General features: G+C 46.5%; 1 protein-coding gene across 6 annotated transcripts in view; it reads right to left on the bottom strand.

The window, feature by feature from the left end:
* Window positions 1-25,316, bottom strand: part of ZNF341 (zinc finger protein 341) — a 56,646-nt gene that overhangs the window by 28,378 nt on the left and 2,952 nt on the right. For 4 of the 6 annotated variants that reach the window (XM_035006128.1, XM_035006129.1, XM_035006124.1 and 1 more), the window contains exons 2-9: window positions 22,925-23,035; window positions 20,110-20,306; window positions 17,929-18,078; window positions 13,647-13,898; window positions 9,162-9,357; window positions 7,524-7,614; window positions 5,050-5,243; window positions 3,392-3,582 (exon numbers count right to left, since the gene is read on the bottom strand). In XM_035006128.1, the coding sequence (XP_034862019.1) occupies window positions 3,392-3,582; window positions 5,050-5,243; window positions 7,524-7,614; window positions 9,162-9,357; window positions 13,647-13,898; window positions 17,929-18,078; window positions 20,110-20,306; window positions 22,925-23,035 (1,382 nt within the window). Of the gene's footprint in view, window positions 1-3,391; window positions 3,583-5,049; window positions 5,244-7,523; window positions 7,615-9,161; window positions 9,358-13,646; window positions 13,899-17,928; window positions 18,079-20,109; window positions 20,307-22,924; window positions 23,036-23,418; window positions 23,578-25,316 lie in introns of those variants that run through there. The other 2 variants (XM_035006126.1, XM_035006125.1) reach the window with 2 other exon arrangements.

The raw sequence follows: 25,316 nt of genomic DNA, 5'->3' as shown, positions 1-25,316 counted from the left end.
GCCAGTCACAAGGCCCCATTACCTTTCCCTCAGGTGCTGGGTGACCTGGGTATATTTAGGAGAATTACCCCAAGCTGGGAAATACAAGGAAAAGATGACATCATGTCCTTCCAGTGCTGTACTTGAGTAGTGGCCCTCCGACTTGCGCATCCACCGCAGTGACAGATTGCTGGGCACCACTCCCAGAGCATCTGATTCAGCAGGCGTGGCAGGATCAATGTCCGTAAGTCAGAGCTTGGAACACAGTAGGTGTACTCCTAACAAGTGCCCAGGTGACAGAAGCCGAAGCTGCTGCTCTGGGGACCTCACTTTGAGAAGTGCTATCTAACGAGCCTGCCTAGGGTCATCCCACTCTCTGGGGGATGGGCCTTGTTTTGATTATTTACTGTTGATTAGGATCCAGACTCTAGAGTTAAATATTAACTTGCGGAAAACAGATCCAATGTAAATGATTTTCGTCAGGTGGAAAAGATACCCTCAAAGGTCTTTTTGGGTAAAGACCCAAAAAGGGTATCTACCCGAACAATCTTATTTCAATGTTCCTTTCTTTCACTGACATAATTATATGTAAGTATAAATAGTAGTATCTTAGATCCTCTTTTGCACCGGCTTTGTCATCCTTCTAGTTCCTTATTAATGAGTTATGTAAAATTCTGGCTCATGTTCACTATGTTATTTGTATGAGAATTAGATTTTTAAATTTTGAAAATTATACTTTGACAAGCATAATCCTGATTGCCTGTACAGTTCCACTTGCTCCTTCTTCCTAACAAAGTGAACGCTGATTTGTTCAGGGTGGCAACATACCCAGTTAAAACACTTGATCTCCCTGGCTCTCTTGTGTCAGCCATGTGGCTCCTTTCTTGTCACTGATATGCACACAGTAGTCTTTAGGGAAGGTATTACTTCCAGAACACAAAGGCAAAAACATCCTAGGAGAAATCCCCTCTGCTTTTCTCATTTGTCCTGACTGGAATACAGATGTGATGGCTGGAGATACAGCAATTATTATGCAATCTTGAGGATGGAAGTCACATGCTAAGGAGGCAGGGCCGCAAACCAGAAGCCTGAGTCTACGATGACATATCTGACCTGCTATACAAGCCCAACATTGCTTACTTATGGACTTCTTGTGACATTAGGGAAATAAAACCCTAACTAGTAAGCTAGTTGTCTATTATTTGCAGAGTAATAATGAATTCCTAAGTGATAGAGCGTATCCACTGGCTCTGACTAATGAGAGATCTACAGAGGGCTTCTAGGAAAGAGACACAGAGAAGACAGCGTGTTTTTGCTGTGTCTGGACTACTGGACTACTGCCTAGAAAGAGTGACTACCATCCCAAGACCACAGGTAAGCCATCAGTATCGAACAATGTCATATCCTGAGGTGGCAGAGACAAGAGCTAGAAGGACACAGGGTCCTTGATATTGGGTTGAGTCAACTCTCTCAGGCCTTGAGCTGCCCAATCTTGGGTTTTCTTATTATGTGCAATGACAAACCTCTTAATTGTTTAAGCAGCTGGAGTCAAAGTTTTCTGTGATTTTCCCCAAGGGTATCCTAACTTAATTCCATCAACCCCCCTGCTGGGAATCTAGGGTAAGGGAAAGTCAGAGATTTGGATGAAGATTTGATTATAATGATGCTCACCATGGTTTTGCTTACAATAGCAAAACACAGTTCATATCCTACATGTTAAAACAATGGGATTTTTTAAAATGTAGCTTAAAAATTATGTTTTTTATTTAAACAGTGACATGAGAAAATTCTCAGAATATAAAATTAGGTTAAAAAATAGAAAGCACAGGGGCGCCTGGGTGGCTTAGTCGTTAAGCGTCTGCCTTCAGCTCAGGTCATGATCCTGGGGTCCTGGGATCGAGCCCCGCATTGGGCTCCCTGCTCAGCGGGAAGCCTGCTTCTGCCTCTCCCACTCCCCCTGCTTGTGTTCCCTCTCTCACTGTGTCTCTGTCAAATAAATAAATAAAATCTTTAAAAAAAAAATAGAAAGCACAAATCTCAGGAGAATTTATGCTTATTAAAAAAACCCAATCTCAAAAGGCCCCATACGGATGATTCCATTTATACAATGTTCTCAAAATGACAAACTTATAAAGAGAGAGAACTGATAGTGGTTTCCAGAGGCTGAGGATGCTGGGGAAGAGGCGAGCAGGTGTAATAATGAGGGGGGTGGAACAAGGAAGATCTTTGTGGTGATGTTATAGTTCTATACTGTGATTGCAGTACAAACCTACACAGGTGGTAAAATGGCAAAGGACTATACATAGCTTTACACCCATGTCAGTTTCCTGGTGTAGATATCAGGCTGTAGATAGGTAAGATGTAGCCATTGACAGAAACTGACTGAAGGGCATAAGGGATCTCTCCCTATTATCTTTGCAACTTCTTGGGAATCTACAATTCTTCCAAAAGAAAAAGTTTAAAAAATAAGCTATCAGGAAAAAAAAAGTACAATTCAAAATTATATGTATGAACAGATCCCAATTATAATAAAAAAACACAAACTCTACAAAATATGCTGGATTTTGTTGCTGTATTCTGGGGAGGACATACTGCAAGGTGGTTAATGACATGGGGTTTGGCTTTGACCCTGACCTAGTCAGTTACTGGTGGTGTGACTCTGGATAGGTCACTTCACCCCTCCGGGCCTTGGTTTCTTCATTTAGATATACTGAAAATGCCTATCCCTAAGGTTGCTATGAAGATTAAATAAAATATTGAATGTAAAGCAATTAGCAGGGTGTCCAGCATCTAATAAATGCATTCTTCAACCTATATATTCTTTAGATTTTTCTGAAATTCTAAAAAAGATTTTATTTATTTATTTATTTATTTATTTATTTATTTATTTACGAGAGAGAAACCTAAGCAGGCTCCAAGCCCAGCATGGAGCCAGATGGAGGACTCAATCTCACCACCCTGAGATCATGACCTGAAAGCCAAAATGAGCCAAAATGACACTTAACTGACTGAGCCACCCAGGAGCTCCTGAAGTGTACACTTTAAAAAGGGTGAATTTTGTGGGATGCAAATTATATCTTGATTGGAAAAAAAAAAGACTATGGTCAATCCTCCATAGGTAGGTGTTTAGACGTTAGATTTTCTTGGGGCATTGAGAATTTTTCTCATGTCCAGTTTCTATATTATATGACCCATAAGAGGTGGGTTTCCTCCCTTGGCTTAGCACCATAATAGCCCAGTAAGCTGGCCCCACCTAGAGAGGGAAAGCTTGGCCTATCTCGGGTGGTTAGATGGTAGCTCACTGCAACTGAGGCCCACTCCTGTCCCTTTCTAGACAGTGTTCAAGACCCCAGCACCAGCCAAGGCTCACACTCGGGTGGTTGTGGCCTCCCGCTGCCCACCACCCACTTACCTGCTCATTCTTATGCTGGGTCATGTGGGACTTGAGCTGGAAGTAGGTGCTGAACTTGCTGGGGCAGAACTGGCACAGATAGGAGCTGTCAATGAAGACGACCTGCTTGGCCTCCAGCTTGTCCCCTTCATCCTCACCTGCGGCAGGCAAGGCCTGGGGTTGTGGGGCACTTGACAGGGACTGACCCAACCCTGTGGAGAAAACCAGGGAAGAAGTCACTGAGAAGGGCAGAGGAAGAGTCAGGACAGAGGGCCATGACATTCAGGAAGGACCCACAGAGCACCTCCTGTGTGTTGCTGGGTCTACCCAGCCACCTACCACGTGCTTGGTGTTGGACACTGTACTCAAGGCCCTGCACTCACATTCTGCTTTGCGCACGGATATAGCCATTCCAGATGCTCACCTCCTGAATACTTACATCCTGACTGGTAAACAGCTATTGCCTCAAATCTCCCCTCACTGGCCTTTCCCTAGGCCTCTCCACGGTTGTTAAAAATCCTGAACACTACCCCTGGCTGTATTCATCACACCTCCCCAGCTCCCCATTCCAGTTACAACATCTGTTTAGCTGCCCTTCTCTCACTTTCTGAGGACAGGGGCCTCTGACCTCATCTCTACAGAGGCCTCCATAAATATCTGCTATATGGTTGAACCCCTGGTGCTAGGCACTGTCGGAATTTTGAAAAAAAAAAAGAAACAGATTCTTCCCCAAGGAGCTCAAAAAATGCACAGGGCACACAGAGACTGACTAAACACACTGTAGGGCTAGTTCCAGTAGGAGGGTCAAATAAAAGTGGCCACAGGCTGCTCATGCAGCAAAACACCCCCTTCGTTCACTGGTATGTGGCAGGCTTTGCTCACCCGGGGGACTATACAGGAAGGGCTTAGCTCTGGCCCTACACTGTCCAATACAGTGGCCACGAGCCACATGTGGTGACTGAGAACTAGAAATGTGGCTAGTCCATATCCAGATACGCTATACACATAAATACACCCTGGATTTTGAAAACTTAGCATAAAAAAATATAAAATATTTCATTAATAATTTCCTTATATACTAAGATGATATTAGGTTAAATAAAACATACGATTAAAATTAATTTCACTTTTTTTAAGTATTGTTTTTATGTAGCTACTAGAAGGTTTTAAATTGTATATGTTGGCCATATCACATTTTTGTTAACAGCACTGCTCCAGGCCTAGTGACTCCTCAACCCCCATACAGAACAGGAATTAAACCAATATCAGGGACATGATCACTAGCTCAGGGACAAGCGATGGCTCGGATGGGAATTCTACAAAATGTAAAAGGCTTTGGAAACTTAAGCCCATGGAAGTCAAGTAGGTTTCAATTTCAAGTTAACTGATAGTGACTGCCTGGAGCAATATATCGAAAGTAGATTCTGAGGCAGGATCCAAGCACAGCAAAAGACAGGTGATTGATTAGTGTTGTCTTCCATGGGTACAGTATTAGAGTAAGGCCAGGCATACTGTACATTTGTCATCCCTCCTTTCATGCTATGCCCCATTTTATAGATAAAGTAGACTGAAGCCCAGAGAGGTCAAGGAGGCTGCCCAAGGTCACACAGCTAGGAATAAAACCCATGAAGCTTCAGAGGACAGGTATGGGAACAATGGCATTCCCCACTTCTACCTACCTGTGTTTTCCTCGTCCTCCTGCCTGCTGGGGTTGAGGGCCATGACCTGTACAGTCACAGAGTTGCGGGAGACAGTGCCACCGCTACGCCCCGGAGGCCACACCTTATGAGTCTGCATGTGTTTCTTGACATTAGATTTCTGGGCAAAGGCACGGCCACATGCAATGCACTGGAAGGGCTTCTCACCGGTGTGGCTATGGGAAACAAAGCTTGTCAGCACCCTCATGTGGAACTGGGACGTGACCTCAGCACAGGAGCTCACAACACCCAAGAAGGCCCAGACAGAGCATGCGGATGCTGGTGGCCATCATGGTGACACCATGAGGACAAGCCGGCAGGCCAGAGGCAGAAAGACCCTGAGCTCTCGGTGACATTACTGAGTTGCTGAATCAACCAGCCCCGGAGCTGACCTTCCCTGCGGGCCTTCTCCATACGGTGAGAGAAAACATTTCCTAATTGTTTAAGCCCTCTCAAACAGGGATTTATTCTCTGAAGGAGAAATGGCACAGTCGCAGCACAGAACTTGTACCATTATTTAATATTTCCCTTCAAATAAATCTGCTCTTAAATAATTTAAAAATTAAGCTTTCCTGTTGTTATATGGAAAACCACTTATCATAAATACAAAGTAACCAAAAATGCAATAATTTATAAAATATCATTAAGATCTATAGAGCTGCATTATCCAATAAGGTTGACACAAGACACACGGGGCTACTTAAATTCATTAAAATTAAATTAAAAATTCAGTTTCCTGCCATTTGCAATGATGTGGATGGAACTAGAAGGTATTATGCTAAGCGAAATAAGTCAGTCAGAGAAAGACATGTATCATATGATCTCACTGATATAAGGAATTTGAGAAACAAGGCAGAGGATCATAGGGGAAGAGAGGAAAAAATGAAACCAGACGAAACCAGACAGGGAGACTCTTTTTTTTTTTTTTTTTTTTTGCGAGAGAGAGAATGAGAGACAGAGAGCATGAGAGGGAGGAGGGTCAGAGGGAGAAGCAGACCCCCAGCTGAGCAGGGAGCCCGATGCGGGACTCGATCCCGGGACTCCAGGATCATGACCTGAGCCGAAGGCAGTCGCTTAACCAACTGAGCCACCCAGGCGCCCGACAGGGAGACTCTTAATCTCAGGAAACAAACTGAGGGTTGCTGGAGTGGTTGGGCGTGGGAGGGATGGGGTGGCTAGGTGATGGACACTGGGGGTATGTGTTGTGGTGAGTGCTGTGAATTGTGTAAGACTAATGAATCACAGACCTGTACCCCTGAAACAAATAATACATTATGTTAATAAAAAAAAAAATTCAGTTTCTTAGTCAGACGAGCCACATTGCAAGTGTTCAGCAGCCGCATATGGTCAGTGGCTACCCTACTGGACACTGCCAATTTGGGCATTTCCATCCAGAAAGTTCTATTGAGCAGCGCTAGTGTAGACTTGTGAGGTATTTTTTTTTTTAATTTAACTTAAAAATTTTTTAAATTTAAATTCAATTAATTAACATATAATGTATTATTGGTTTCAGAGGTACAGGCCTGTTCAGGTCTTGATCTCAGGGTCCTGAGTTCAAGCCCCACACCAGGCTCCACCCTGGGTGTGGAGCCTACTTTACATACAGACAGACAGACAGACAGACATAAATAAATAAGAAAATAAAAGTCAATAGTTCCAAGGTTGAGAAACCCTGGTCTAGTGAGAAGCTGTTGCCTGTCATGATTGGAATCTGAGGTGTGCACGTACGCATGCATCCACGTGCTCTCTCCTTCTCTCTCTCTTTGCTATAAAAGATGAGCAAGTATGTGAAAGGTGTTCAACACACACTAGCACCAAACCGAGGTTTTCTCCTTTGACTCGCCGAGGACTGAAAGAATTTGAAAAGAGAGTAATTTTCTACATCTTTCAGAACTTCTCGACACCATAACCACAAACCACCTAAAATCATCTCAGGTACCAATGTATCCCTTTCTGTGACAAACACGGAACAAGACCCCCCACCCCCACTTCGCAGATGGAAAAGCCGAGGCCCCGAGGGGCTCCCTGCATGTCCTTGGGACAGGACAGGACAGGACGGTTAGTCCTGAGTGAGCAGAACTCGTAGTCATATTCCCACAGCGTGGTATGGCAGCCCTCGAGGTCAGACCTTTCTGCAGAGGTGAGGACTGAGGCACCCCTCACTCCTGCAAAGGCCCTACAGTTCGAGTACATTTCTTCCCCGACCCCGCCTGGCTCGGACCTTCTCCACCATAGTGAGCAGGCCCCACAACTTTCACAGATCCCTCCTCCTGCTCCTGAGACAGAAGAGGGAAAACCGACCTGACTTGGACCGAAGGTCTGAGAACCATGACAGGATGGATGGGGCCTTGGTCACCACCCTGGCAAGGGGACTGAGAAGGGAGCCTTGCTTCTACTGTGGAAGGCCCTCCAGCCAGGGCTGCCGAGGAAGCACCGGCCCCACCACGCCTGGGTACCTTCGGATATGCTGCTGCAGGTCGAAGTTTTTGGTGAATGACTTGTCACAGTATGAGCACTTGAGTTTCTGAGCCTTTGGCTTCCCTGCAGCTGAAAAACAAGGTGGGGCGGGGGGTTGGGAATGGTGAGGCTGAGGTGTAACTGAAGGCAACAAGAACAGCCTCCTACCACTCTACCCGTTGGATGTGGGGCCAGAAAGCCAGGGGAAGTCTACACCTGCACACAGGCAGGGGAAGCAGCACAGAGCCTCTCACAGCGCCTGGAGGAGGAAAACCCGGGCAATGCTCTGCCTGGAAGAGCAGAACCACCTCTGAAAGGCTCCCCTCTGCCCTCGGATAAAAATCCAACCTCTCTGCTGCGGCCTACAGGGCTATGCATCCTCTGCTTCCTGCCAACCTCATCATTCTCTCCATCCAGCTGCAGTGGACTCCTTGCTAACCTTGAAAGACCTCAAGTGTGGTCCTATTTCAGGACCTGCTATTCTTGCTCGTCCCTCAGATAGCCACAAAGCTGCCTCCTTCTCATCCCTAGATAGAGAGGTAGCATCATTTTCCAGTCTCTCCCCAGTATTCTCAATCATAGTACCCTGTTAACCTCCTTCCTGGAGCAACCCATAAACAGTTAGCCTGTTTTCCCTGTCTGTCTCTCCCATTAACTGCAACAGAGGGTGGAGAAATCACGGACCACAATGCTGGATCCTCAGCACCTGACACTGAGCCTGGCACACAGATGCTCAACATATATCTGTGGAAGGAAGGAGGGATGGAAGTAGTTGACTGGAAAGCCCCTGAAAAATTCTTGATTTCTGTGCCTTCCTCCTCCACCACCACTTTCTAATACTGCCCCGTCCCATCCCTAGCATCTCTGAAGGGGTGACAGACACCACTGCCTGCCTGCCTGATATCCACTGCCCCCCTTCTTTCCTCACAAATCCCCCAAATAATGGGAACATCAATGTTTCTGGCTAAAAGAGACATTTCCCAGGGGCGCCTGGGTGGCTCAGTTGGTTAAGCGATTGCCTTCGGCTCACATCATGATCCTGGAGTCCCAGGATCGAGTCCCGGGATCTAGTCCCGCATCGGACTCCCTGCTAAGCAGGGAGTCTGCTTCTCCCTCTGACCCTCCCCCCTCTCATGTGCTCTCTCTCTCTCATTCTCTCTCTCAAATAAATAAAATCTTTTAAAAAATAAAAGAGACATTTCCCAGCTTCCTTTGCAGCTAGATAGGGTCATGTGACTAAATTGTGATCAATGAGATGGAAGTAAAAGCATCATGCAGAACTTCTGGAAGCTGGGAGATGCCTCTTTTATCCTTTTTACTGCCTGGAATATGAAATTGATGACTGGGACTCCAGCAGCCATCTTAGATGACGAGGCACCCTGATAACAGAAGCTATGCCCTAAGGGTAGCAGAGCAGAAAGACAGAAGAAATGACCATACAAGCACACAATTTCCAAATTGCCTGCCACTGGCCTTGTTTTGCACAGGAGAAAAATAAAATTCGATCATTTTAAAGTCACTCCACTACATGCAACTACACTTAATCCTGACCATCATAAAAAGGAAGACCAGAACTAGGCAGCCTTATGGACAGGAGAATGCTGAGGAAAGATGCCCCTGGCAGGCGGCGGGCCCACCTTCTGGGAGTCCACTGGCCCCTTTTGCCCGGCAGGTCTTCAGCGTTGGTGGGGAGTCAAAGGTGGCCACTGTGCCCCCCGTGGCGCTGGTCATGGGGGCAGCTGGGTTTGGTCCTTTCGGTTTGAATCCCTGTTTGCCAGGGCTGTACACCGGAGGGGTGGGGTATACTGGAGCCTCCACACACTGGTTTGGCACCTAGAAGGACAGCACAGTGAGGGAGAGAGGCCTGGGAAGGACAGAAAAGAGCTATACAGCCAGGGGGACCCTCACTGTGGCCCCGGCTAATCTCAGCCAGGATCGCGATCCTAACCCCTCCATCTGGCTCAGACACCCCAGTCACTCCCAAGACCCTATAGAACTTCATGGAGCCAGCAGGCTAGAAGCAGCTTTGAAGCCAGCAGTCTGGGTTCAAATCCTGACTCTGCCACTTATTGTCTAAGTGATCCTAGGCAACTCTTTCAACATTTCCCAGTTTCACATCTGTAAAATGGGGATAATCAGAGTACTCCTCTCCTTGGGTTGTGGTGAGGATTAAATGACTCTCTCTGGGGCGCCTGGGTGGCTCAGTTGGTTAAGCGACTGCCTTCGGCTCAGGTCATGATCCTGGAGTCCCTGGATCGAGTCCCGCATCGGGCTTCCTGCTCGGCAGGGAGTCTGCTTCGTCCTCTGACCCTATCCCCTCTCAGGTGTTCTCTCTCTCTCATTCTCTCTCTCTCAAATAAATAAATAAAATCTTAAAAAAAAAAAATTACTCTCTCTGTCAAATAAATAAATAAAATCTTTACCAAAAAATGAGTTAACATGTAAACAGCTAGAATGGTGCCTGGCATACAGTAAATACTCAATAAACATTAGCTGCTGTTACTGCTTTATTGGGAGTAGTAGTTTGTTAGCACAGAAGAACCAGGAAATCAGAAGGGTCTGTGCCCTCACCAGCAACCCCACTTCCTAACTGGCCCTGCCTGATGCCACACCAGCACGCATGTCTAAACTGAGAACTGACACTGAAGTCACAAGAAATTCATTCACACCAAACGATTTCTGAGCCACTCAAACCTAGCTAACACTAAGCTTACATCATGACACTGGGGCATCGTGAAGAATTCATTAATTCAATGATATACTCGTCATTCGTTGGTTTTTCTAGGCTGGCCTATCCAAAACTTCACTTCCTATCCTTCTCTGCTTTTTTTTTTCTTTGTGGACTTACCATTATCTAATAAATTATGTGTTTTACGTACTTATCTATTATCTGCCTAGTTCCATGAAGGCAGCGACTTTTGGTCTGTTTTGGTTACTGCTCTATCCCCAAGCCTGGAGTAATCCTAGGCACAGAGTGGGCATTCAGTAAATATTTGTTGAACCAGTGAATTCATTTATATATTATAATATAATGATACATAAAAAATATATACTTGTTCATTCAGATGACCAAAATATATTTGTCAGATATATTTGGTCTTCATCCACAGTTCCTAGAAATGCTTCAGAGCTGTAAAAGTGAAATGGGTATCTTATTATTTTTTTTTGTTTTATTATTAATGAAAGTAACTTTTGGCCCTGATCCAAGGGCAGGCTGGTTGCAGAGAGGACCAACCATGTGACTGGTGGGTTGGAACATTCAGTCCCATCCCCCAACCTCTGGGGAGCGAGGAAGGGCTGGAGGCTGAATCAGCCACAGCCAACGACTTACTCATGATTATGTAATAAAGCCTCCATAAAAACTCCAAAGGACTGGGTTTGGACAGCTTCCAGGTTGATTAACACAGGGAGATATGGGGTGAGTGGCACACAGAAGCTCCATGCCCTTTTCCCCACTCCTCACCCTATGTATCTCTGCACTGGGCTGTTGATTTGTATCCTTTATTATATCCTTTAATAAACTGGTAAATGTAAATGTTCCCCTGAGTTCTATGAGCTACTCTAGCAAATTAATAGAACCTAAGGAGGAGGTCGCTGGAACCTCCTACCTGTGGTCTGTCCATCAGAAGCATAGGTTGCTTGCAACTGGCTAAAGTAGGGGTGAGGACAATCTTGCAGGACTGAACCCTTAACCTGTGGGATCTGCTGTTATCTCTGGGTAGATAGCATCAGAATTGAGTTGGAATTCTTGGACACTGTGCTGGTGTCTGAGAATTGCTTGGCATTGGCGTGGGGGGGCAGGACCCCACCCAACATTAGAATTGGGTCCAGGAACCAGAAGAGTTGCTATCAGTGGATGCATGTATTGGGCATCTAATATGGCACCACGTGAAATGGTAGATGCTTCTGCTAGATCTCGCCTGTTGGCCTTTGGCGCCATTCCTACACCCTTCCATGCTCTCTCCTGATATACACATTCTCAGACTCCCTTGCCAGCAAGGTTCTGAGCACAAATTAGGTTCTGCTCACGAGAAGCACCTGCATGAGATCTGGAAGGCAGAGGAAGGTAGAAACTGCTTTCCTCTGGGAGAGGTGACGGGAGACAGGAAGGTGTGCAGTCCTAAATTTTGGAGTGGCTGGCTGAACTCTACATCCCCCTCCTGACCACCAGCCTCGAGGATGACAGCACAGCAACAGAATCCTACAGCTTCCCCACCTCTGGGCACAGCAGGAGCGTCCTAGCCCTCTGGGCCAAGCAACAACAGTGAACCTGAAAACCACTGGCACCTGCCAACTCTGCCTTTTTCTCCATCTAGCTCTCCCGAAGCCACCTTTGTAAGCACTTGACCTCCTGCATTAAATCCCTTTGCCAGAAATACCTAGAGTGGTCCCTATTTTCCTGACCAATACAGCACTCAATAAATATGTATCACATGGATGAATTCACCCATCATGCAAGACATTCCTGAGTAATTACGTGACTGCCACTGGGTTTGCTCTCTTTATCCTCAACAGCGCTACAAGGGGAGTTCCCATTGCAGAGGAGAGGAGACTGAGGTCAGAGAGCCCTATTTCAGACACCTACTATAGGTGTGCCACAGGCCAGGGACTCTGCTAGGGGCTAAGGATGCCAAATCAAAGAAGACTCAGGCTCTGCCCTCAAAGAGCACCCTCGTCCACATGGAAAATAAACAACAGCAGCTCCCTCTGCTCTGGCCCCCTCTGCCTACCAGGCCACAATCATCCTCTCAGCATCTCACTGACTTATTTGCTTTTTTTTAACCCAACACAGGGAAGCTTGCTCTATTCCCTCGGGCTAGGATAAATCCCCTGCAGGCTCTCATAACATCACATGGCTGGTGGTAGATTTCCCCACTGGTCTGGTTCTCTTTAGAGAGAACCATGCTCTCTAAACATGGAATGTCTGTATGGCCAGATTGTAAGGTGAGGGGGGGTTAATGTGACCTCAAGTGCAGGCAGGCTCTTGCTGTCAGAACCGTGCCCCCTAGCACTGGGGTTGGGGCAGGTTCTGAACTCTGAGCACCTTGAGCTTGTAGCAGGGAATGAGTGTGGCACATAGGGTACACAGACTGCTTCGTGGCTTCGATTCTCTACCCCCTCCCAGTACCTGTGCCCATTCGCAGCGTGGTTCTGCAGATTTCCCCATCAAGATGTGGCATCGGTTTCCCGACTCCTTAAATCTAAGCTGGCCTTGGGACATACTTTGACCAACGGAAGAGAGCCGGTCACAAGCCTAAGCTCCACGAGGCCAGGAGCATTTCTGCTTGCGTGACTGCACCTCTAGCACTGCTGTGAGCACATGGCTGGCGAGCCCGCCGGACGATGAGAGATGGCCGGAGCAGAGCTGGGTCACCCAACTCGTCCCACCCAGGCCATCCTATAGCAGCTGATAGTTGCCATCTCCAGACACCTGGGAGAGCCCAGCCAAGATCAGCAGAGTTGCCAAGCAAGCCATGTAGATGCGAGAACAATAAACACATTTTGCCATATACCACTGAGGTTCTGGAATATTTCTTACACAGCCATAGCTAACCCATACATCTAGCCTGTTAAAAATGTAAGAGATTGGGGCTCCTGGGTGGCTCAGTCGGTTGGGCATCCGACTGTTGATTTTGGTTTGGGTCATGATCTCAGGGTCGTGGGATCAAGCTTCAGAGCACAGAGTCTGCTTGAGATCCTCTCTCTCTCTCCCTCTGCCCCTCCACCCTGCTCTCTCCCCCTTTCTCTCTCTAAAAAAATAAGTAAATAAAATTTTTTAAAATATAAGAGACATTCACATAGATAATTTTTTGGAAACTTCTCCCTACAACATTGGTGTTCTCTGAATGTTCTGAGCACTCCCTGAGGGTAGCTTGTATTTCTGCTATAACTTCTACTTCGTACCACCTTCTCATGGTTTGCATTTTACCTTTATAGGTATGATGGCTTGATTAAAGTCCTTCTCTCCCAGGGTGTGGCTACCCCCCTGATCTGGGTTTGTCTCCCATGCTACCTCTGGCACAGTGTCTGACACACAGTTGGTGCCTGGGAAAGGTTCAGGTTACCCATGATAACCATAACCAGTTTCTCCCCCTCCAGCCCAAACCCCAACCTCTGCTCACCTCCAGGGGTGGGTAGGGCTGCATTCCCAATGCCTGGATCTCCACCGTGCCGCTCCCAGCCAGGGGCGCCGTGGCACTGTACACCTCCACCACGCCATTTCCACCAGGGTTGGGACGCCCAGGGGGGCCCAGGCTCTGGGATGGGGGCGGTGGGGGCTGGGGCGGCGGGGGTGGGGGCAGTGGTGGAGGTGGGGGAGGAGGTGGTGGAGGCTGGGTGAGGTAGCTGGGTGCAGAATGCATGTTCAGGCTGCTCTGAAATCAGAAGAGAGAATTAAAGTGTCACACCCTCGGGGCGCCTGGGTGGCTCAGTTGGTTAAGCGACTGCCTTCGGCTCAGGTCATGATCCTGGAGTCACAAGATCGAGTCCCGCATCAGGCTCCCTGCTCAGCAGGGAGTCTGCTTCTCCCTCTGACCCTCCTCCCTCTCATGCTCTCTGTCTCTCATTCTCTCTGTCTCAAATAAATAAATAAAATTTTAAAAAATAAAATAAATAAAGTGTCACACCCTCTTGACACCAGCTGTCTTGTTATTAGCGAGGAAGGACATTTGTCTTAGCCAGCCATGTGGAAAGAAAAGCCCCTCACAAGGCAGCTCAGAGGACAGGGCTGACGGGAGGCATGGCAACAGAGGCATGGAAGAATACAGAGGAAGCATCAGCCAGGTGCCACTACCCCTGTTCTCTAGGAAAGTCGACAAAAAGGCCCAGCTTGGACACAACTGAGTTGATCTAGCAGCCCCACTGTTGTTGTCTTAGGAGGGTTGCTTGTGGGACTGGCTCTTGAATGGCCTCTGAGAACCTACCTTGTGGAAGGTTGCCTATGATCAATAAGGCTGTTTTGATCATCTGGGGGCACTGCCCATTCTGTACTAGGTCACCTAGATTGTACAGACAGTGTGATCTGTGGTGAACACCTCCTTTCCTTCTAAGAGTCTGGAATTTTGGTCACTGTGGCACCTACATGAGCAATCCCCAGGAAAAGCCCTGAGCCTCGAATCTTAGGTATGCTTCCTGGGCAGAAACACGCACATGCGTTGCTGCTCTTCATTGCTGGAGGAAAAAGTGTTTTGTGTGATCTCTCCCCATTGCCCCAAGAGGAGGAACAGTAGAAACCGATGCCTGAATTTCTCTAGACTCCAGCTAATGTCTTTTTCCCTTGCTGATCCTGCTGTGCATCCTTTGTCAGGAAGAAACCACAGCCATGAGTACAACTATCCCAAGTCCTAGGAGTATTTCTAGAGAGTCACCGAATTGTGGGGGCTGTGGACCCCTGAAACACAGCCACTGACTTCTAGAAATTTATACCATAGAAATATAATTAAGCAGGTGGGCAAAGATATGCATACATGGATGGTTCTCCAGTAGTTTTTATAGCAGCAAAAAATGGCAATGACCTACATGTCTGTTAACAGAAAGCTGACTATATAGAAGATGTCCCATCCACACGATGGAATCTTTAACAGCTATTAAAATGATAGTGATCAGGGGTGCCTGGGTGGCTCAGCTGGTAGAGCATGCAACTCCTGATCTCTGGGTAGAGTTCAAGGCCCACGTTGGGCAAAAAGCTTACTTAAAAAAAAAATGATGGTGGGGCGCCTGGGTGGCTCAGATGGTTAAGCGTCTGCCTTCGGCTCAGGTCATGATCCCAGGGTCCTGGGATCAAGCCCCACATCGGGCTCCTGGCTCAGCGGGGAGCCTGCTTCTCCCTCTCCCTCTGCCTCTCTCCCTGTTCATGTTCTCTCTCTATCTCTGTGTCTCAAATGAATAAATAAAAAATTTTTTTAAAAATTAAAAAAAAAATGATGGTGATCAGTATTTTATAAAGGATGCACCTCTTTTTTTTTTTTAAGAGACTGAGAGAGAGAGAGCAGGAGATGGGTGAGGGTCGGGAGGGTCAGAGGGAGAAGCAGACTCCCTGCCGAGCAGGGAGCCCGATGCGGGACTCGATCCAGGGACTCCGGGATCATGACCTGAGCCGAAGGCAGTCGCTTAACCAACTGAGCCACCCAGGCGCCCTAAAGGATGCACCTCTTAATTGCCGCTCCTTGGGTTCCACAGTCAAACGTGTTTGGGGAAAAATCTGGGGTGACAAAAATCAAAAGTGTTTTACTGCAGGAAAAAAAAGCCAGGGACAGGGCAAGGAAAGAAGTAGAATGCCTCCACCCTATACTGGTTTGACCAGAGATTCTTTTTGTATGGAACATCCCAAGGAGCCACTCTTCTGAGGAACATTTTAGAAAATACTGATATAGAATTATAGGCATAGATAATGATTTTAAGCAAAAGGCAAAATAAAAAAAAGCAAGTTTCAGAACAGTGCATATTAACATGGTCCATTGATATAGATATGTGTTTTATAAATGTATTTATATAAAAAGCTGTTTCTCAGGACGCCTGGGTGGGTCAGTCAGGTAAGCATTTGCCTTTGGCTCAGGTCATGATCCCAGGGTCCTGGATCGAGTCCCACATGGGGCTCCTTGCTCAGCGGGGAGCCTGCTTCTCCCTCTATCTGCTGCTCTCCCTGCTTGTGCTCTCTCTCTCTCTCTCTGACAAATAAATAAAATCTTTAAAAAAATAAAATAAAAAGCTGTTTCTTTATTTGCATTTAAAGATCAGGAAAGCCAGACACCAAAATTCTAATAGTGTTTTCTTTGGAGGGAGAGAGTAGGGGTGGTTGATTAACTGATTGACTTCCCAACTTTTATTCTTTTTTTAAAATTTTTTTTAAAGATTTTATTTTTGGGCGCCTGGGTGGCTCAGTTAGTTAAGCGACTGCCTTCGGCTCAGGTCATGATCCTGGAGTCCCTGGATTGAGTCCCGCATCGGGCTCCCTGCTCGGCAGGGAGCCTGCTTCTCCCTCTGACCCTCCCCCCTCTCCTGTGCTCTCTGTCTCTCTCATTCTCTCTGTCTCAGATAAATAAATAAAATCTTTAAAAAAAAAAAAAAGATTTTATTTTTAAGTAATCTCTATACCCAATGTGGGGCTCAAACTCACAGCCCCAAGATCAAGAGTCACATGCTCTACCAACTGAGCCAGCCAGGTGTGCCCCAACTTTTATTCTGAAAAATCTCAAACCTATAGGAAGGTTGCAAAGAGAATACAGTGATCAGGGGCCCATGGCTGGCTCAGTGAATAGAGCATGTGACTCTTGATCTCAGGGTCGTGAATTCAAGCCCCACGCGGGCATAGAGATTACTTAAAAAAAAAAAAAAAAGAACATACTGATCAGTCTTTAAACTTCATCTAATTTACCAGTTGTTAACATTTTGCCACATCTGCAATGTACATATGTGTGTGTGTATATATGTACATACATTCAAGGTTATATTTGTGTTTTAGCAAGCCATTTGATAGTCAGCTGCAGACATCATAACACTCTTTTCCTAAATACTGTATTCAGATGCATCTCCTAAGAAGGGGATATTCTCCTATATAACCGCAATTTGACAATCACACTCAGGAAACTACATGTTAATATAATACTATTATCTAAAATATTCAAATGCTTCCTATTCTCATTTCCCCAAAGTGTCCCAATAATGCCTTTAGACTCTCCACGCCCCCCCCAATCCAGGATCCAACCAAGAATTGCATATTGCCGGGGAAGGGTGGGCAAAATGGGTGAAGAGGAGTGGGAAATACAGGAGAAAAAGAAAAACCAAAAAAAAAAGAATCGCACATTGTAGTCAGTTGCCATGTCTCTCTAGTTTCCAGATTATGAATAATTAAACTTTATTTTTACTTTTCTATTTTGTATTTTCTAATGGTTTCCAATGGACATGGAACACTTTTGTTAAGAAGTTAGGAGGGGGTGTCTGGGTGGCTCAGGTGGTAAGGCATCCGACTCCTGATTTCAGCTCAGGTCATGATCTCAGGTCATGGGATTGACCCTCACATTGAGCTCTGTGCTCAGCAGGGAGTCTGCTTGAGATTCTCTCTCTCCCTCTCCCTCTGCCCCTCCTGCCCCCCGCCCCCGTCCCCCGCATGCATACCTGGGCTCGCTCACGCTCTCAAATAAATAAATCTTATAAAAAAAAAAAAGAATAAAAATAGGAGTCAAAATAGCCAGACTATGGCCGTGAAACCCCAAAGTCATGTTCTAGGTCCCAAATGAAGTGACCCCTTCCCTACCCACAACAGGGCAGGCCAAGGGGAGACTGACAGTCTCTCTTCAGCATGAGAGCTGAGGCCATCCACTCTTCTTTCTACAAGGTTCCAAATCCATGGCAGTCAATATACAGGTCTGGAATTAAGATCCTATGAGAAGCCGGCCCCCTCCTTACCTGCACAGGTGGGGGGCCCTGGGGCATGGGCTGGTCCAGGGATGTGAAGGCCGACATGGCAGACATGAGCACATCATCACTCACCAAGATGTTCCCCTGCACCAGGGTCTGGATCAGCGGGGATGGGGGCACTGTAATGTACGTGGAGATCTGGGTAGTGTGAATGAGAGAGAGAGAAGAGAATGGAAGGGAAGGGAAGAGAAGAGAAGAGATATGTCTGAGGCTCTGGAAGGAAACAGGGCATGATGCAAAAGACTCGGGCTCTGGAACCCCACAGACCTGTGTTTCATTTCCACCTCTACTTCTCCCTGCTGTGTGACCCTGGGCAAGTCACTCCACCTTTCAGAACTTCCATTTCCTTATCTATGAAATGAGAATAAATCATAACTCTCTGTAAGAGAAATACCCCATGACCCAGCAATAATACTTTCTGGTATCTCTCCTACAGAAACACTCACACATGTCCACAGGGAGTCCATGAACAAGAGTATTCTATATAGCTTTATTTCAAATAGTGTATAACTGGAAAGAACCTCAGTGTCCATCAAAGGGGAAATGGAGTAAAACAATACAATACAGTCATAGCATAGAATACTACACAACAGATAAAAGGTATTGCATGAAAAATCAAATTATGTAATAACATGCAGATTATATATTCTTACTTCAAAAATTCTAAAACAATAGCACTATAGAATTCCTGTGGGAATCACCATGCTCTGTATTAGGAGAGGTCTGTGGCAGCCTGAGAAGTATCAGCGTACAAGTCCTATGGGTCTGGGGGTGAATGCTTTTATTCTGATGGCAGGAATTATGTCTATACAGTGCATGGAGATAACGTTTTAAAGGAATAAGGAGACAAGAGGAAGCCAGAAGGAAATCTAACCCCTTGACCTGGCATCCTGAGACATGTCCAGCCTCCTTTATGAGGATTCTTTAATCCCTCTAAGAGCCCCTGACCCAGGGTGTCTCTGCTCTCCCCTGACCTCCAGACTTGTAGATTGTCTGCATCTTCACCACCTCCACTTAAAGGTCCAATGGATATCTCAAATCCAGCATGACCAGTTGAACTCCTGACATCCCCCCAGATCTTCTTCTTGCTGTTTCCCCACTTCAGTAAATGGCAACTCCACCTCTGCAGTGGATCCCCTTTGACTCCTCCTGATCTCACACCTCACATCCAGCCTATCCACAAGCTCTTTTGGCTCCACCTTCAAAACATTTCCAAAATCTCATTTCTTCTCTCCACCTCCACTGCCACCATCCGACCAAGCCTCCACCACCTATTGCCTGGATTGGTACAACAGCCCCCTAAAGCCTCCTGGGTTTCTCTCTTGACTCCCACCAAAATGTATTCTCTGTACAGCAGCCAGAGTAATCTAGTTTAAGTGTAAATCAGACTATGTCCCTCTTCTGTTCAAAACCTTCCTAAGGTTCCCATCTGACTCAGACAAAAAGCCCACAAGGCGCACATGCTCGCCAGGATCCCCCTGTTGCCTGTCTGAACTTATCATCTCCCACCCTCCTCCTCACTCACTCAGCTCCAGCCACGCTCACCTCCTTTCTGGTCCTGGAATAAACCCAGCACACACCCACACCAGGGCCTTTGTACTTGCTGATCTCTTCTCCTAAAATACTCTTCCCTACACTAGCAGCATGACTCATTCCCTCATCACCGTAGGCCTCCGTTCCTATGTCACCTCTTCACAGAGCTCTTCCCCAAGCACCATATACAAAATGACAAAACCTCCCATCCCTGTCTTGGCATCCCCATCTCTCTGCACTTAACATCCCCTGAAAAAAGTATATCTCTACATAGATGTTTGGGTACTATCTCACCCGCCATGAGGGCAGTGATGTGGAATATTTGTCCATCACAGTGCCCACACAGTGCCTGACACATAGTGCATGCTCAAAAAAGACTTGAATAGGGGCGCCTGCGTGGCTCAGTTGGTTAAGCGACTGCCTTCGGCTCAGGTCATGATCCTGGAGTCCCAGGATCGAGTCCCGCATCAGGCTCCCTGCTCAGCAGGGAGTCTGCTTCTCCCTCTGACCCTCCCCCTTCTCATGTGCTCTCTCTCATTCTCTCTCTCTCAAATAAATAAAAAAAAATTTTCTCTAAAAAAAAAAAAAAGACTTGAATGAATGAATGAACGAACACACAAATGAACGAATGAATACCTGGCGATTAGTAGGAGGTGGGGCCTGCTGGACCGCTGTGGGGGCTGCCGAAGGCGTGTAGATGCTGTTAGTGGCCAATGAGGCGGTGGCCAGGGGTGGGGCATTCCCATGGCACTGTTCCCGCTTGTGGGTCATAAATGCCGGCAGTGAGTTGAACTGCTTCTTACACTTCCCGCAGAGAAAAACATCCTCATCATCTAGGGGTCACACCCACACGGTAGCAGAAGGACAGGAACATTGATAAAAAGCAAGATAAATGAGAGGGCATCACAGTGAGAAACAGGGGAAAACCTAACAGCAATCTGTGACTCAGCGTGTTTGTGTCAAGTGCCAACTCTGTGCTTCCAAAAGGAGATTTCAAAACCACATAGGCAACTGCAGGAATATCCAGCCATGTCTACCCAGGTATCGAAAAATTAGAACTCAGGGGCGCCTGGGTGGCTCAGTCGTTAAGCGTCTGCCTTCGGCTCAGGTCATGATCCCAGGGTTCTGGGATCGAGCCCCACATCAGGTTCCTTGCTCGGCAAGGAGCCTGCTTCTCCCTCTCCCATTCCCCCTACTTGTGTTCCCTCTCTAGCTGTCTCTCTCTCTGTCAAATAAATAAAATCTTTAAAAAAAAGAAAAGAAAAATTAGAACTCAGGAAATAGTGGAGTGGGTACGCTTCAAAGCTGAGAAATTCAGAATCTTTATCCTGCCTGAATTTGTTCATCAGTCCCCAAATGGGCTACATGACCTTCTACGTCTCTGCATCCCCGTTCCCCCTGCAAGCTGCTTCTCTCAGAACAACTTACTCTGCAAGACTCTGCTCAGATGTCACCTCCTTCAGGAAGCCTTCCTAAAGCTAGACGCCACAGTTCCTCCAGCTGGGTGCATTGCTAATCTCACACTCTTCCCAGCACCAGCAAACCATGAGTCCTCCGAAAGGGAGGAAATGAGTCTTACTTATTACCATACCTGCAGTATCTCCTGGGTAACATAGGAGGCCCTCGATGGGTATTTAGTGAATGAGTGAAAAACTCAATGAATGATTAGCCATAGTGGACACCACCCACTGAGGGGTGCCAAGCACTTGACACGTTGTGGCAGAAATGTCTATTTGTCATTCAACATCCACTCTCCCTTCTTAGATAGAAATAGTGGGAAACATGACCGTCTAACTAAAGACTTTATCTCCCAGCCTTCTTTGCAACTAGACATGTCATGAGACTGAATTCTGACCAACAGGACGAGAGCAAAAGTATAGTGTCTATGCAACTTCCTTTTAAAAGGAAGACATAACGTTTCCCCATTAAGTACAATGTAAGTTGTACATTTTGTGTAGATGCCCCTTATTCAATTGAGAAAATCTCCCCCTTCTAGTGCTAGCTGACTGAATGATTTTTATCACAAATGGGTGTTGAATTTGTCAAGCGCTTTAACTACACCTATTTGTGAATGATACGTGTTGTTCTTTTTTACTCTATTAATAAAGAAAATTACATCAAAAAAATAAAAGGGAAGGCATATAGGGACACCTGGGTGGCTCAGTCGGTTAAGCCTCTGCCTTCGGCGTGGGTCATGATCCCGGGGTCCTGGGATCGAGTCCCGCATCAGGCTCCCTGCTCAGCAGGGAGTCTGCTTCTCCCTCTGCCCCTCACCCGACTCGTGCTCGCTTGCTCTCTCACTCTCTCAAATAAATAAATAAAATCTTAAAAAAAAAAAACAAAACAGGAAGGCGTATGACTTCCACTTTGTTCTTTCTTCCCTTCGTGTTGGCTAGAATGTGGAAATGAAAGTGGAAAGCTGGAGCAGCCAACCTGGACTGTAGGTAGAGGGCAATAGAACCATAAGAAAGACAGGGTCTGAGTCTCACCATACCCACCCCCAAATGCACATCAGGACTTCATGTAAGAGAGAAATAAGCAGGGGCGCCTGGGTGGCTCAGATGGTTAAGTGTCTGCCTTCAGTTCAGGTCACGATCCCAGGGTCCTGGGATCAAGTCCCGCATCGGGCTCCCTGCCCCTTGGGGAGCCTGCTTCTCCCTCTGCCTCCCTCTCTCTCTCTCTGTCTCTTATGAATAAATAAATAAAATCTTTAAAATAAATAAATAAATAAATTTAAATTAAAAAAAAAGAGAGAGAGAAATAAGCATTCATCTGTACAAACCACAAGAAACTTGCGTTCCTTATTTACAAAACAACTGAAAGTGAGTCCCAAGTATCCTCAAAAGGTTTCTACGAGGTAAGACTATTATCCTTGTTTTACAGATGTAGAAACTGAGGCACAGAGAAGTTAACTTACTTGCCTGAGGTCATACAGCCAGTAACTAACTACGGGAACAAGGATTCAAACCCAGGTGGGTATCTCTCTGTGCCCAGAATGGTTCCCAAGTATTCAAAAATGTTTGTGGAATGAATAAATGAATACACAGACTCACACAGGGCTCTAAAGTTCCTTGCCTTCTCTGTGTCTCAGGGGACTGGCCTGGAAATTGGAGATTCATGTTCAGCCTGTTCTTTCCATAGAGGGGAGGCTGAGAAATAACTTTTGGGTCAAAGGTACAAGCATTACTAAGCTCTTAGCCATTCCCTATGTCATGATCCTCACATTCACTAAGTGACTGAGAAAGTGTGTCCTCGTTGCTAAGCAGAGAAAAACATGAGCCTGAAAACCCAGGCTGGGAGGAAGGGGAGAAGAAGGTTCAGACACCAGATGGTATCCTGGGCACCCCAGTAGGCAATTCACTCCTATACCCCTTCATGAGCCCCACCTGTTTTTCACAGGGAGCTACCCGCCCTTCCCACCAGTGAACTGTGAACCTGAGCAGATACTCACCCAGTGGCTGGATAGCAGGAGGTGCACTGACACTCTGGCCTGTTGGATCAGGGACTGCTCCTTGGCCATCCAACAATGACTGGACCGCCAGGACGGTCTGATTGTCCATTCCTGAAAAAAGAAATGGAGTCTCTGACTTCCCCCTTACGAGCCAGACCCAACACAAGCCCTCTGTGGCAAAGACAGCTGGCTGTGCCCCAATATACATTCTCTCCTACTTCCATTGCAATAGAATCCAAGATTTTTGACTGAAAATGTGGCCCCCCACAATAAAGATTACATTTCCCAGCTGCTCTTGCAACTAAGGAATGTCTAAATTCTGGACAATGGGATTTAAGGAAAGGTGTTCTATGGTGGTATCTGGGAAGTTATCTTAAAACTGCCTGGTATGTGATGCCCTTTTTTGCTCCATCCTCCATCCTGCTTCCTACAACAAGAATATGATACTGGGGAAGTCTAGCCACCATCCCATATCATAAGGAAAAGGGCCATACCCTAGGAATTGCAGGGCAAAAGCTGGAAAGATCCTGGGCCTCTGAGAACCTTGTAGAACACAGCCATCCTTGGAGCTCTGGACCGTCTTCCTCTGGACTCCCATACAGAAATTTCCCATAGAGAAATAAACTTCTAGGGGCGCCTGGGTGGCTCAGTTGGTTAAGCGGCTGCCTTCGGCTCAGGTCATGATCCCAGAGTCCTGGGATTGAGCCCCACGTCCAGCTCCCTGCTCAGTGGGGAGCCTGCTTCTCCCTCTCCCTCTGCCTCCTACTCTGCCTACTTAAATGCTCTCTCTCTCTCTGTCAGATAAATAAATAAAATCTTTAAAAAAGAGAGAGAGAGAGAAATAAACCTCTACCCTGTTTAAACCACTGCTAGACTGGACTTCTCTCTTCCTCAGGGAACAGTATGGTCCTAAATCATAAGCCCCTCCACAAATCATGTTACCGAGTCTTCCCATCCTACCCTACAAATCCCACAAATCTGTTTGCACTTGGGCGTCCTTGCTTCCCTTGTTTTCCAACGTTGTATTGCTCTTTTCAGTTCCTCAGTAAACAGTGTAATCTGAATTTACGGTCAGGGCACCCGTGAGAGGCTGAGTACTTCCGTGTTTTCCAATCAGTTGTCACTGCTGCTGAGGTTCACAGTAGTACACTGTCTAGCTATGTCACCAGCTGGAGGACAGGTCTCCTCACATCTAAGTGGGCACCAAAGCACACTGCCTCCCTCCCAAAAAACCCAGAGGATGCCTCCTTCTCTCTGTCCCCACAGCCAATGCTCTGCTTCCAACCTCTCAGCTTTTACCTGGACACCTGCTCCAGCTTCTAAAGGCAACGGAAATTAGAACCATTAGTTGCTGCAGCCGAAGTGAATTCGTATTTTCTCTTCTCACAATGCATACTGTGTCTCTCCTGAGGCCAGCTCTCCCCTCCAACCCCTCCTGCTCCCTCAGAAACCACTCTCCACCAACTGGTCCCTTTCTTCACAGTATGCCTGCAACCTCTCCTTCCCATCAACAGCTACACATGCTCAGGTCTCTCTAGAATGCCCGCTCTTAAACCCGTGTTCCTATCTCTCCTCCCTTCAACATGAATCATCCTTCTATCTCCTCTACGATCTCCCAATCATCCTCTACCCACCTCATGGGGCTTAAGCCCCCAGCATTCCACCAAAATCACCAAAGAATGCCTGGCAGCATCGGACATTCCTTCCTGAGACATTCCTTCTCTGACTCTAGGATACCTCCCTCCTGGGTCTTCTCCCACCTCTCTGCTCACTCCTTCACAGACTGCTCTGCTCTCTTCTGTCCATCCCCTAAATGTTTGTTTTGAAAGGTTCCTTCAGTCTGGATTCTCTCTCTTCCTCCTGGGCAGACTCATTCACCTCCCGTCTAGTTATCCCCAAAATCTAGAGTCCCAAACCTGGGGTTTGCTCCCCTGGATGAGCTTCAGTAAATCTTCTCCTATTTTAGGCAAAACTGTGAGTAGATTAGCATTTGTATGCAAATCTGTACATGAGTATTCACAGCAGTTTTATTCATAATAGTAAAAAACTGGAAACAACTCAGATGTTCTTCAATGGGTGAATAGTTAAACTGTGATACATCCATACCATGGACTACAACTCAGTAATAAAAAGGAACGAACTACTGATATGCACAATAACTTGGGTGAAACCCCAGGGAATTATGATAAGTGGAAAAAAGCCAATTTCAAAAGTCATAAACTATACGATTCCATTTACATGACATTCTTGAAATGACAAAATTTTAGAACCAGAGAACAGATTAGTGGTTGACAGACATCAGGGATGACAGGGAGAGGGGAAGGAGGTGGGTATGGCTACCAAAATGCAGCCTTTTATAGTGATGGAACTGTTCTGTATGTTGTGATATAAA

This window comes from Mirounga leonina, unplaced genomic scaffold, assembly GCF_011800145.1.
Source record: "Mirounga leonina isolate KUSES-001 unplaced genomic scaffold, KU_Mleo_1.0 Mir_150, whole genome shotgun sequence".
NCBI lineage: Eukaryota > Metazoa > Chordata > Mammalia > Carnivora > Phocidae > Mirounga > Mirounga leonina.
The sequence above is the reverse complement of the archived record's forward strand: the minus strand, read 5'-3'. Positions and strand labels throughout refer to the sequence as shown.